Genomic DNA, 14295 nt, shown 5'->3' on the forward strand with positions numbered 1-14295 from the left:
CACTGGTCTTTACAATGAGAACTGTTGACACAGCAGTAACTGTCTGCTATGTTTTATAGATATCTTTCATTGTAACGATCGTCGTAGTGATGAGAAGAGGAAGACCAATGCGCAGCGTGGTAAGTGTCCATATTCGGTTTATTAACTGAACACTAAGAAATACCAAAATAACAACGTGAAATACAAAACGAAAACGAAACAGTCCCGTATGGTGAATAACACAGACACAGGAAACAACCACCCACAAAACACAAAGAAAAACAGGCTACCTAAATCTGGCTCCCAATCAGAGAACGACTGACACCTGCCCCTGATTGGGAACCATACTAGGCCAAACACAGAAATAGACAACCTAGACATACAACATAGAATGGCCACCCACATCACACCCTGACCAAACAAAACATAGAAACATACAAAGCAATCTGTGGTCAGGGCGTGACAGTACCCCCCCCCCCCCCCCAAAGGTGTGGCAAAACCTGAACCTATAGGGGAGGGTCTGGGTGGGCATCTATCCGCGGTGGCGGCTCTGGCGCGGGATGTGGACCCCACTCCACCATAGTCTTAGCCCGCTTAAGTGGCATTTTTGGAGCGGCGACCCTCACCGCCGACCTTGGACTGGGGACCCTAATAAAGGGCACCACTGGACTGAGGAGCTCCTGACTGAAGGGCGGCTCAGGCGCCTCCGGACTGAAGGGCGGCTCAGGCGCCTCCGGACTGAAGTGCAGCTCAGGCGCCTCCGGACTGAAGGCCGGCTCAGGCGCCTCCGGACTGAAGGACCGGCTCAGGCGACTCCGGACTGAAGGGCGGCCCAGGCGCCTCCGGACTGAAGGGCGGCTCAGGCGCCTCCGGACAGACGGCTCAGGGCGGCTCAGGACAGACGGGCGCCTCCGGACGGACGGGCGGCTCAGGCGCCTCCGGACAGACGGCTCAGGGCGGCTCAGGCGGCTCAGGACAGACGGGCGGCTCAGGCGGCTCAGGACAGACGGGAGGCTCTGGAGACTGGTGTGTAGTTTGTAACTCTCCTCATTTGGTAAAGCAGAAATATGCCACCACATACTTACTTGATGTTTTTCTTTGGTTTTAACCCAGCTGACTAAACTCAACTCGACAATGGCGTTGAGCAGCGATGAGTGTGGACATCAAGTTGCTGTCAGTCGATACTTGTACAAACGTTCATTCTTTAATGCATACCTTGTACATTTGTTGGTCCTGTGTAACTGCGTTAATTTTGCTGCTGTAATTCCTAGTTTTTGATAAACGCAGCCCCTTCCAACACAAAAGAAATCTGCCGCGCAATGATGGGCTGCTCTGAGTTTAAGTATGCCTTTAAGTAGCCCCAAAACGGTTCAGACACTAGAGACAGAAGTTGGCACATCAGTATTACCAATTTCAGACTTGTGGGGGTCGTAGAGCTAAACGGAGAACACCGTAGAGCAAAACAGGGAACACATCGTATTCTTGCGAGTCTCATCTTTCCATAGAGTGGTCATAGTTTGTAGGCCGACCCGTTTGGACTTTTCAGATGTTTTCGTGAGAAGACCTATTTTCGGGATGTCTCATGGTCTGACAAAAACCCCTGTAGTTCGGCTACCTTCCACCACCGATGGGGATAGCCGGATCTGGTGGATTGAGACGCAGCCCATGCAACAACAAAAAAACATATTTCTAGCTTAAATTTATGGATTTTGATGGGGATTTTTAAATTTATTACGTAGATTGATGCACAGGTGCGGTAATAGACTCTTGAGGATTTTAACGAACAACGGATCCCTTGGCAGAGGTCCTGTAAAACACTACTTTTATCAAAAACTATGGATTGTAGTGCCCAAAGGAAAAAACGGGGATACACAGGACATATATAGGTACAAGGTAGGCATTAAAGAATGGACACTTTTACAAGTATCGACTGACCGGTGCAATCAGCCCCTACTCACCGCTACTCAACCTCATTGTAAATCGTGGAGATGAGTTCTTGGCTAGTTTTTACCATATGGTTGTACTCTCAGTTGCAAGTATCGCAACTGTATTTGCCTAATCCCTGATCCCTATTTATTTATTTTATTTGATATTTTATCAACAATACAGAAAATACACATACAAACGACGACATCATACAAACATCAACAGCTGCCCAGACCCACCAGCCCTCCCCTCTATCTCCAGTGGCCGTATCACTTTAAGCTACATGGCCTTCCCTGATCCCAAATAAAGATAACAAATGTATACATATTTGGCTATTCACTTGTGTTTTGTCCAAATAGTTTCTGAGACTGATAAGATAAATATTGATAGCCTTAACATAAAACATTATAATAATAATATATATACATGCACTACCGGTCAAAAGTTTTAGAACCCCTTTTTTAAATTTATTTAAAAAAAACTATTTTCTACATTGTAGAGTAATACTGAAGACATCAAACTATGAAATAACACACATGGAATCATGTAGTAACCAAAAAAGTGTTAAACAAATCAAAATATATTTTATATTTGAGATACTATATCTTCACATCGTCACCCTTTGCCTTGATGACAGCTTTGCACGCTATCAAAAGTTGATGTTGAGATGTGCCTGTTACTTGAACTCTGTGAAGCATTTATTTGGGCTGCAATTTCTGAGGCTGGTAACTCTAATGAACGTATCCTCTGCAGCAGAGGTAACTCTGGGTCTTCCATTCCTGTGGTGGTCCTCATGAGAGCCAGTTTCATCATAGCACTTGATGGTTTTTGCGACTGCACTTTCAAAGTTCTTGAAATGTTCTGTTTTGACTGACCTTCATGTCTTAAAGTAATGATGGACTGTAGTTTGTCTTTGCTTATTTGAGCTGTTCTTGCCATAATATGGACTTGGTCTTTTACCAAACAGGGCTATCTTCTGTATACCCCCCTACATTGTCACAGCACAACTGAATGGCACAAAAGCATTAATAAGGAAAGAAATGCCACAAATTCACTTTTAAGAATGCACACCTGTTAATTGAAATGCATTCCAGGTTTTCCTTTTTTGGTTACTACATGATTCCATATGTGTTATTTCATAGTTGTGATGTCTTCACTATTATTCTACAATGTAGAAAATAGTAAAAATAAAGAAAAACCCTTGAATTAGTAGGTGTTCTAAAACTTTTGACCGGTAGTATATATAGGAATATATATATATATATTATTATAATGTTTTATGTTAATGCTATCAATATGTATCTTGTCAGTCTTCAGAAACACAAAAAGCTGACCGGCAAATGCAGACAATTTGGACAAAACTCAAGTGAATAGCCAATGATCGACGACGTTACTGAATGACAACCAACCAATGGTAGGCATGAATGTTCTCGAGCTGGGAGAAATTTCGGTGTCGAGCGCGTAAGTTGACTATCATTGTTTTGTCCGTAGCTAACCGTCTAACCACTGTCTGAAAACAGTAGCTGTATTATATACATCTGCATTTCATACATAAAGATAGTCAAAGTATTTGTTTCCATGTTGCCTTTGTCACACCCCTACCATTTTACCCAGAGATGTTGGCGCTTTCCTGACCAGCCAGCTAAAGTTAGCTTGTTGCTAACTGACGTTAGCATGCTAGCTAGCTAGTCAACAGCACACACAACAATGGTTTTTGGAGTGTTGTTGAGGTTGACAGTAAACAATCTAGTAAATGTGGTATTTTCCTGATAGGTTTCAATCAGCGCCTTCTCGTTTAATCACACAATACTTCTCCACTTCAGCTAGTTAACGTTACGCGCTAAGTAATTAGGTTAGCTAGCAAGAGTTCCTTACGTTTAGCTACCTAGCTAAGTTAGTTAACGTTACTGACTCTGAGATGGTGGTCCGTGTCCAGTCTATTTTCGTTGTAGATAACGTAAGCGTACAAACAATGTTTGTTATATTTGTTGTGATTCGTGCTTGTGAAAAAGGACAGGGGTGGAGATTACATTGGATAATGTGTAGCAAGCCCTGGCCTAGCCAGAGCTATCCAGGGGTGTTTGTGACTGCGCCTGATCCTTTGTCATTCTCATATTGTAAAAATGGTTGACCATAAATATAACAAAACGTTGAAGGGCGTAGGCCTTGTATTAGATAGACTCACTAAACCAACAGCTTGTTATTTGAACTACAGTAGGAGTCACTAAACAGAGCAGGATATAGGCCTAGGTTTCAGATGGCATGACAGTGATAACAGTGGTATGTTACTTTTGAATTTGCCCAAGGCATCATTTTGACACCATTGTTTTTGCCTTTCCTCAGCAAAGAATAGTCCCTATCTGATGGCGGTTGCCTCAGCAGCAGTGATGGACAGTATTGTAATCCTTGATGATGATGAAGAGGAGGAGAGGCCTCAGCCTTCTTCCTCCACCACCTCCTCTAAACTCTCAGCCAATCAGCGTACTCCCCCCAAAATCCAGCAGCCCTCTCCTACTCACATCACCCAATCTCCTTTCGCCACGGTGAAGAAAGAGAGCCACGTTCTTCAAGCAGAGAACCAGAAGCTCTTTACTGAGGTAAGAGGGTACATGGATGGTGGGGATGTTTGGTAAGGTCACACTACAATACATGAGTTGCGCTGCAACACTGGCAAGCAACATTGCTGCTGTGGCTTTGAGTCTTTGCTGGCTATTAGTCCATCACAATGTTGTCAGATCACTGAAATCATAACGTGATTGTGCATGAAACTCTCAAATTTGGAACTTCTTAATCAGTGTATTTCGAATCCCATAGTGTGTGTAAGCTTATTTTCCAGGCCAGCACTAACACACCTGATTTATAACAAATCCACTAACCTTAAGCCCTTGTATTGAGCTGGAACAGTTCCCCCTGGGGCCCCCCGCTCTGGCACCACCCCCCTGTCCCATCCAGTGCAAAGATTGAAGAACACTCCTCTAAACCTCTCCCCCTCGTTCACTCCCCTGCCTCGCTTTGTTCAGTTTGTAGAGTACTGCTCGGCCCAAACGCAGGACTGCCCCGAGGTCATGACCTTCCTGCACGCAAAGCACTCCAAGGCCTCACCGGACTTTCTGTCCTCGGTGGAGTTCCGCAACACGCTGGGCCGCTGCCTGACGCGCGCCCAGGCCAGCCGCACCAAGACCTTCGTCTACATCAACGAGCTGTGCACCGTCCTCAAACAGCACTCGGACAAGAGGAGGCAGAGTGTCGTGAAGGTGGAGCCTTCCGCTGGGGAGAAGAAGGAGGAGATGGAAGAGGAGGCACTGACGGAGGAGCTACCGTCTACCTCGGGGCAGCAGAAAGAGAAGGAGGAGGAGGACGAGAAGGAGAAGAAGACGAAGAAGGCTTCCCGGAGACAGGTCAGCAGTACCATAGATGGACAGTGTCCATGAGTTCTCTATAGCTTTATCCCCATTCCTTTTCTTTTGAAAGTGTGCACTTGGTCACCCTCAAGGGTTTAAAAGCATTGTATTGGTCTAGATGAAATATACCAGGCATATCTCCATCACTCTCGGTCTCTCAGATTGCGTACCTGGAGAACCTGCTGAAGATGTACAATGATGAGATCCGGCGACTGCAGGAGAAGGAGCTGAGCGTCAACGAGCTGGAGGAGGAGGACTCCAGCTATATCCAGGAGCACAAGCTAAAACGAAAGGTCAGATCACCAAGGCCAATCGCTCAGTTGGTTGGAGTGTGGTGCTTGTAAAACCAGAGGTTTGTTTGATTCCTGCATGAGCCACATAGTAATACATGTGTTAACTGTACGTGGCTTTGATAGAAGTATCTGCGGAACAACTTTGTTTTTTGAGCCACTGAAAATATCTCTCTCGTATAGATGATGAAGATCTATGATAAGCTCTGTGAGCTGAAGGGCTGCAGCAGTCTGACAGGCCGAGTGATCGAGCAGAGGATCCAATACAAAGGGACACGCTACCCTGAGGTCAACAGAAAGGTAACCAACACGTGACATAATCAACCGACTCATTGTTTATTGACAACCCAATGCTTTTTGACCACTGCTCATTTTGTTAAATAGACTACGGGTGAAAATGAGTTTTATAACCAACCAAAGTATGAGAGAAATCAAGGAAATAAGTATAACTAGGAAATAAATACATGAAAACATGACGATATACTCTGACCCCTCCCCACCTCCAGATTGAGCGTTTCATCAATAGTCCCGAGGCCCAGCTGAATCCCCCCGACTACACGGACATCCTGCAGCATGTGCGTCGGGCCAACGAGCGCCACGGCCTCAACCTCAGCAGAAGGCAGCTGACCCAGATCTCCCAGGACGCCTTCCGCGAGACTGGAAACCGACTGCAGGAGAGACGCCACCTCGACATGGTCTACAACTTCGGCTCGCACCTCACAGACCTCTACAAACCCGGTAAGAGAATATAGTATACACACATCTCTACATTCCTGGTTGGAGGTGTGTGTGTGTGTTAGTCTGTCTTTCTGTGTCTGTGTCTAAGAATAAAGAGAATTACACACTAGGGCTGGGAATTGCCAGGGACCTCACGATACGATGTCAAATCTAAGTTTATTTGTCACGTGCGCCGAATACAACAGGTGTAGACCTTACAGTGAAATGCTTACTTACCAATAGTGCAAAAAATGTATTAGGTGAACAATAGGTAAGTAAAGAAATACAAACAACAGTAAAAAGACAGTGAAAAATAACAGTAGCGAGGCTACATACAGACACTGGTTAGTCAGGCTGATTGAGATAGTATGTACATGTAGATATGGTTAAAGTAACTATGCATATATGATGAACAGAGAGTAGCGGTAGTGTAAAAGAGGGGGTGGTGGGTGGCGGAACACAATGCAGATAGCCCGGTTATTCAATGTGCGGGAGCACTGGTTGGTCTGGCCAATGGAGTTAGTATGTACATGAATGTATAGTTAAAGTCACTGTGCATATATGATAAACCGAGAGTAGCAGCAGCGTAAAAGAGGGGTTGTGGGGGGGGGGCACACAATGCAAATAGTCCGGGTAGCCATTTGATTACCTGTTCAGGACTCTTATGGCTTGGGGGTAAAAACTGTTGAGAAGCCTTTTTGTCCTAGACTTGGCACTCCGGTACCTTTTGTCATGCGGTAGTAGAGAGAACAGTCTATGACTGGGGTGGCTGGGGTCTTTGACAATTTTTAGGGCTTTCTTCTGATACCGCCTGGTGTAGAGGTCCTGGATGGCAGGCAGCTTAGCCCCAGTGATGTACTGGGTCGTATGCACTACCCTCTGTAGTGCCTTGCGGTCAGAGGCCGAGCAATTGCCATACCAGGCAGTGATGCAACCAGTCAGGATGCTCTCGATGTTGCAGCTGTAGAACCTTTTGAGGATCTCAGGACCCATGCCAAATCTTTTTAGTTTCCTGAGGGGGAATAGGCTTTGTCGTGCCCTCTTCACGACTGTCTTGGTGTGTTTGGACCATTCTAGTTTGTTGGTGATGTGGACACCAAGGAACTTGAAGCTCTCAACCTGCTCCACTACAGCCCCGTCGATGAGAATGGGGGCGTGCTCGGTCCTCCTTTTCCTGTAGTCCACAATCATCTCCTTAGTCTTGGTTACGTTGAGGGATAGGTTGTTATTCTGGCCCCACCCGGCCAGGTCTCTGACCTCCTCCCTATAGGCTGTCTCGTCGGTGATCAGGCCTACCACTGTTGTCTGCAAACTTAATGATGGTGTTGGACTCGTGCCTGGCCATGCAGTCGTGGGTGAACAAGGAGTACAGGAGGGGACTGAGCACAAACTCCTGGGGGCCTCCAGTGTTGAGGATCAGCGTGGCAGATGTGTTTCTACCTACCCTCACCACCTGGGGGCGGCCCGTCAGGAAGTCCAGGATCCAGTTGCAGAGGGAGGTGTTTAGTCCCAGGATCCTTAGCTTAGTGATGAGCTTTGAGGGTGCTATGGTGTTGAACGCTGAGCTGTAGTCAATGAATAGCATTCTCACATAAGTGTTCCTTTTGTCCAGGTGGGAAAGGGCAGTGTGGAGTGGAGTGCAATAGAGATTGCATCATCTGTGGATCTTTTTGGGCGGTATGCAAATTGGAGTGGGTCTAGGGTTTCTGGGATAATGGTGTTGATGTGAGCCATTACCAGCCTTTCAAAGCACTTCATGGCTACGGATGTGAGTGCTACGGGTCTGTAGTCATTTAGGCAGGTTGCCTTTGTGTTCTTGGGCACAGGGGCTATGGTGGTCTGCTTGAAACATGTTAGTATTACAGACTCAATCAGGGACATGTTAAAAATGTCAGTGAAGACACCTGCCAGTTGGTCAGCACATGCCTGGAGCACACGTCCTGGTAATTTGTCTGGCCCTGCAGCCTTGTGTATGTTGACCTGTTTAAAGGTCTTACTCACGTCGGCTACAGAGAGCGTGATCGCACAGTCGTCTGGAACAGCTGATGCTCTCATGCATGCCTCAGTGTAGCTTGCCTCGAAGCGAGTATAGAAGTGATTTAGCTCGTCTGGTAGGCTTGTGTCACTGGGCAGCTCGTGGCTGTGCTTCCTTTTGTAGTCAATAATAGTTTGCATGCCATGCCACATAAGATGAGCGTCGGTGTAGTACGATTCAATCTTAGTCCTGCATTGACGCTTTGCCTGTTTGATGGTTCGTCGCACGGCATAGCAGGATTTCTTGTAAGCTTCTGGGTTAGAGTCCCGCACCTTGAAAGCGGCAGCTCTACCCTTTAGCTCAGTGCGAATGTTGCCTGTAATCCATGGCTTCTGGTTGGGGTATGTACGTACAGTCACTGTGGGGACGACGTCCTCGATGCACTTATTGATAAAGCCAGTGACTGATGTGGTGTACTCCTCAATGCCATCGGAAGAATCCTGGAACATATTCCAGTCTGTGCTAGCAAAACAGTCCTGTAGTTTAGCATCTGCTTCATCTGACCACTTTTTTTATAGACCGAGTCACTGGTGCTTCCTGCTTTAATTTTTGCTTGTAAGCAGGAATCAGGAGGATAGAGTTGTGGTCGGATTTACCAAATGGAGGGAGAGCTTTGTACGTGTCTCTGTGTGTGGAGTACAGGGGATCTAGATTGTTTTCCCTCTGGTTGCACATTTAACATGTTGATAGAAATTTGGTAGAACTGATTTAAGTTTCCCTGCATTAAAGTCTCCGGCCACTAGGAGTGCCGCCTCTGTGTGCGTGGTTACCTGTTTGCTTATTTCTTTATACAGCTGACTGAGTGCGGTCTTAGTGCCAGCATCTGTCTGTGGTGGTAAATAAACAGCCACGAAAAGTATAGCTGAAAACTGTCTAGGCAAGTAGTGTGGCCTCCAAGTTATCACAATATACTCTACTTCAGGCGAGCAAAATCTAGAGACTTCCTTAGATTTCGTGCACCAGCTGTTTACAAATATCCATTTTCATGATACGATATCACGATACTTAGGTGTCGATACAATATGTATTGTGATTCTCACGATGCTATATGTATTGCAATTAGATACTGTGATTTTATTACAATCCGATTTTCCAAACATATTGTTCACCATCTGTCTGCTGCAGAGGGACAAGAGAGAGCCACGAGAAAGTTTTGATCAGTCATGGAAATAAGTGCTGAAAACCAATTGGCTCCCTATTTAGATGGAGAACAAGCTATGAAGGAAAAATACTGGAGTTTTGGTGCAGGTACAGCCAACTAGTGCAAAAATAATATTGTGATATTGTCAAAATGATACGATATAACGTAAAAAATATATATAATATCCCGATACGTTGCTGTATCGATAAAAAAAAATATATATATTTAAAAATTGCTGTAACACACTTCACCAAGCTGTGAAAACCTGGTAGTTGATACAGTGACAGCAGTATGCACCCGTATGTTGTCTCTACCTCCTTGCCCTTTGTGCTGTTGACTGTGCCCAATAATGTTACTACCATGTTTTGTGCTGCTACCATGCTGTGTTGTCATGTGTTGCTACCTTGCTATGGTGTTGTCTCTTTATGTAGTGTTGTGATGTGTGTTTTGTCCTATTTTTTTTTTTAAGATCCCAGGCCCCCGTCCCTGCAGGAGGCCTTTTGCCTTTTTGTAGGCCATCATTGTAAATAAGAATTTGTTCTTAACTGACTTGCCTAGTTAAATAAAAGTTAAAAAAAAAATTGCATATCAGGTCGAACGTGGAAAACTATTTAGGAAGATTGACTACAAAGTTACTAACTCCCACCCTTTTTGTCCCTCTTTCATTTTGCCCACTCTTACCAGCTACTGACCCTGCCCTGTTGGACCCCACGTTGGCCCGTAAGCTGCGATCTAACCGGGAGGTGGCTCTCTCCAGCCTGGAGCAGGTCATCTCCAAATACGCCCTGAAGCAGGACGACACGGAGGAGGAGGAGAGGAGTAAACGGATAGAGAGAGACAGGCAGAAGAAAGAGGTAAGAGACCTAGAAGGAGAAAAGTGGTGGGAATTCTGTAATTGTCACCTGTTATTATCAGCCAAAGCTTTTCCACATCTGCTTTAAAAATGATTTTTCCAACAATTGTTTACAGACACATTGAGTTATAAGTGAAATAATCTATCACAATTTGTGGGTCAGAAGTTTACATACACTAAGTTGACTGTGCCTTTAAACAGCTTGGAAAATTCCAGAAAATGATGTCATGGCCGTCAAAGCTTCTGATAGGCTAATTAATTGTCATAATTGGAGTCAATTGGAGGTGTACCTGTGGATGTATTTCAAGGCCTACCTTCAAACTCAGTGCCTCTTTGCTTGACATCATGGGAAAATCAAAAGAAATCAGCCAAGACCTCCACAAGTCTGGTTCATCCTTGGGAGCAATTTCCGAACGCCTGAAGGTACCACGTTCATCTGTACAAACAATAGTACGCAAGTATTAACACCATGGGACCATGCAGCCGTCATATTGCTCAGGAAGGAGACACATTCTGTCTCCTAGAGATGAACGTACTTTGGTGCGAAAAGTGCAAATAAATCTCAGAACAACAGCAAAGGACCTTGTGAAGATGCAGAAGGAAACAGGTACAAAAGTATCTATATCCACAGTAAAACGAGTCCTATATCGATATAACCTGAAAGGCTGCTCAGCAAGGAAGAAGCCACTGCTCCAAAACCGCCATAAAAAAGCCAGACTACAGTTTGCAACTGCACATGGGGACAAAGATCGTACTTTTTGGAGAAATGTCTTCTGGTCTGATGAAACAAAAATAGAATTGTTTGGCCATAATGACCATCATTATGTTTGGAGGAAAAAGGGGGAGGCTTGCAAGTCGAAGAACACCATCCCAACCGTGAAGCACGGGGGTGGCAGCATCATGTTGTGGGGGTGCTTTGCTGCAGGAGGGATGGGTGCATTTCACAAAATAGATGGCGTCATGAGGAACGAAAATTAGGTGGGTATATTGAAGCAACATCTCAAGACATCAGTCAGGAAGTTAAAGCTTGGTCGCAAATGGGTCTTCCAAATGGACAATGACCCCAAGCATACTTCCAAAGTTGTGGCAAAATGGCTTAAGACCAACAAAGTCAAGGTATTGGAGTGGCCATCACAAAGCCCTGACCTCAATCCTATAGAAAATTTGTGGGCAGAACTGAAAAAGTGTGTGCGAGCAAGGAGGTCTACAAACCTGACTCAGTTACACCAGCTCTGTCAGGAGGAATGGGCCAAAATTCACCCAACTTATTGTGTGAAGCTTGTGGAAGGCTACCCAAAACGTTTGACCCAAGTTAAACCAATTTAAAGGCAATGTTACCAAATACTAATTGAGTGTATGTAAACTTCTGACCCAGTGGGAATGTGATGAAAGAAATCAAATCTGAAATAAATCATTCTCTCTACTATTATTCTGAAATTTCACATTCTTAAAATAAATTGGTGATCCTAACTGACCTAAGACAGAGAATTTTTACTGGTATTAAATGTCAGGAATTGTGAAAAACTGAGTTTAAATGTATTTGGCTAAGGTGTATGTAAACTTCCAACTTCAACTGTATATAAAGGACTTGTGTCACCACTCACTGTCTGTCTGTTCTGTGTGTCAGTCATTGGCGCAGGAGGCCACCACAGCCGATGACAATCCCTTGACGAAGGGAGAGGATGAGGGTGAGGAACAAGCTGAGGAAGAGGATGATGAAGACGACGAGTCGTCTGATCCAGACATCGAGGAAGAGATCCAGGCCAGCAAAGCACAAGCAGGACCAGGTGATGATGATAATTTGCATTTACATAGCACCGTTCTCAAATTGTCTTTTAACATGGTTTGGCCTGGGTTTTGGCGACAACATAGATGGATAAAATAAAAATCTAGTTTCAACTGATTTGAGTTTTATTTTTTTCAGAGGAGGAGGAGGACAACAAGGTAGAGGCTGCAAACGAGAGTGAAACCGAGGTGGATGGGGGGAGTGACGGAGACCAGGACGGAGGAGAGAAAGAAGAGAACGCTGAGGACACAGACTCTGTGACGAGAGGAATCAGCCCCGTCTCCCAGGGTGATACCCCGCGGATCTCCTCCTTAGTCGACCAATCCCCCACAGACAGCCCCAGCCAATCAGAGGCGATGGAGGCCGACAAGGGGAACGAATCATCCCATACCAACTTCATAAAGGAAGACGTTGTTTCCTCCAATCACATTTCGGCTGTGTCTGTAAGCACTAGTGTGGAAACTAAGGACTCCTCAGCCTCCCCCATGGCGGCGAATCAGGTCTCTTTGCCTCCGTCACCGGTGCTGATTTCGACCAATGAGGACTCCTGCACGGTCATCACTGAGACGAGGTCAGCAAATTGCAGCCCCAGGCCACCCAGTCCCAAAGACACCTCCAGAGGCAGGAAGAGAAGGAGGAAAGATGAGGTGGAATCCAGGAAGTTTCACAACGGGGATCTAAGGCACCACAATGGGAGGTGAGTCTAGCACCCACATTTAATTATGTTTTAAAAAAGTCCATGGAAAATATCTATCCATCTTCAACTGTGGAGACTTGATTACTGAATTGTCTCTCTCTCTCTATCTGCAGTGAGAGCGACATCCCTCTGTACATGGGCGTGGTGACCAGTATCCTCCTGCAGGCAGACTCCACCAGGGCAGACACTCCCACCCAGGAGATGGTCACCAGCTCCCAGTCCACCCCGCCACCGAAGAAAAACAAGGTGAGAGTAAATGATATCACGACACGTTTTTCCCCACGTATGCTCAGCACATCATACCCTTGCACTGAAACACGTCTCACCCCTCTAAAACCCCTAAACATCTGTCACCTCTGTGTGTCATGCACATGCTCTGCAGCCATGACATGTCACTAAAAACCTTTGTTTGTACAGTATGCAGACCTCTTACCAACGTCCATTTTGTGTCATTTTCAGGTCAACGTGGCCACCCAGTGTGACCCGGACGAAGTGATCGTCCTATCGGACTCGGAATAACGTCTGCCCCCACCGTACTGGGTGTTCACGCTTCCCATTACTAGTCTGAAACCAGGTCTTGTTTATGCTGCACAAACAGATCTGAGACCAGGCTATCCCACTTGACTTCCAAACTAGTGCCTGCTAATGTGAACTCTTGAAAATGTACACATTTTCAGACGGGAGAGGGCAAACCTTTCACTACAGATTTAAACTGGCGACGGACGTGGTAGTTTACCGCCAATGTTTACATTCATATTTATATGCCAATTTTTCCCCCTCAGTGTCTGGATTAAGCAGGGAGGGAGCAGCATCACGTCAGGTTATTTTTGTATTTTAGCTGTAAAAATGAGTTCAATTAGATATTATTTGACTTTTTTTCTTTTTTTGTTGTCTATTACTTTAGATGGGTGAATGAATGGGTGCCTGTGTTAGTATGCTAGAATGCTGGCAATAGAAGATGAACAAGTTGAACACAGGAGTACTGTAACTTAGATTTATACAAGGCCAATACAGGATCTATACATCAACTTTGTCAGTGCGATCATGGATCATTTGTTGTGCGTTTGGTGTTGCTGTGTCCACATAGTGACACCTAGTGGCCTGAAGGCCGCTATTTCACCCAAGTAATATGCAATCGCAACTTGTCAGACTGGCCGTCAGTTTAATTGTGTTCAAGATGCCAAACGAATACAATTAAGCAGATGCGTTGACATAAATGACCAGGTACAGCTTTGCATTAACGTGAACTGTAGAGCGGTGTCCTACTTAATGCAGACATAACCCCCACATTGACTTTGCAGAAATAGGTGTGTTCAGGGTGATGGGCATTGTTGGAGGTGTAGTCCATCTCAGCATGAAGTAAGGAGGTGTTTGGGTTGGTTTGCATCAAAGGAACGTTCAGAACCCCTCTTGCTTGAGACTGCAAATAGTGGTAATGATTAATCAAACTCAATATTTTTCAAATCTCCC

At 45.3% G+C, this 14295-nt stretch overlaps 1 protein-coding gene across 1 annotated transcript; it reads left to right on the plus strand.

The window, feature by feature from the left end:
* Window positions 1-3228: 3228 nt before the first annotated feature.
* Window positions 3229-13853, plus strand: LOC139558994 (death domain-associated protein 6-like). The gene is made up of 11 exons (XM_071374569.1): window positions 3229-3366; window positions 4249-4502; window positions 4926-5303; window positions 5468-5599; window positions 5780-5896; window positions 6103-6334; window positions 10174-10343; window positions 11970-12129; window positions 12267-12825; window positions 12939-13071; window positions 13285-13853. The coding sequence occupies exons 1-11, from the start codon at window positions 3330-3332 to the stop codon at window positions 13342-13344; spliced, it is 2232 nt and encodes a 743-aa protein (XP_071230670.1). The 5' UTR covers window positions 3229-3329; the 3' UTR covers window positions 13345-13853.
* The last annotated feature ends 442 nt before the right edge of the window (window positions 13854-14295 follow it).

This window comes from Salvelinus alpinus, chromosome 29 (assembly GCF_045679555.1).
Source record: "Salvelinus alpinus chromosome 29, SLU_Salpinus.1, whole genome shotgun sequence".
In the NCBI taxonomy this organism is placed as follows: domain Eukaryota; kingdom Metazoa; phylum Chordata; class Actinopteri; order Salmoniformes; family Salmonidae; genus Salvelinus; species Salvelinus alpinus.

What these genes read in the sequence shown, in the direction of transcription:
- LOC139558994 (XM_071374569.1), top strand. Translation starts at nt 3,330, where the DNA reads ATGTTCTCGAGCTGGGAGAAATTTCGGTGTCGAGCGC. An exon ending in AGAAGGCTTCCCGGAGACAG is followed by an intron (nt 5,304 to 5,467) that starts GTCAGCAGTACC and finishes TCGGTCTCTCAG; the next exon opens with ATTGCGTACCTGGAGAACCT. An exon ending in CAAAGCACAAGCAGGACCAG is followed by an intron (nt 12,130 to 12,266) that starts GTGATGATGATA and finishes TATTTTTTTCAG; the next exon opens with AGGAGGAGGAGGACAACAAG.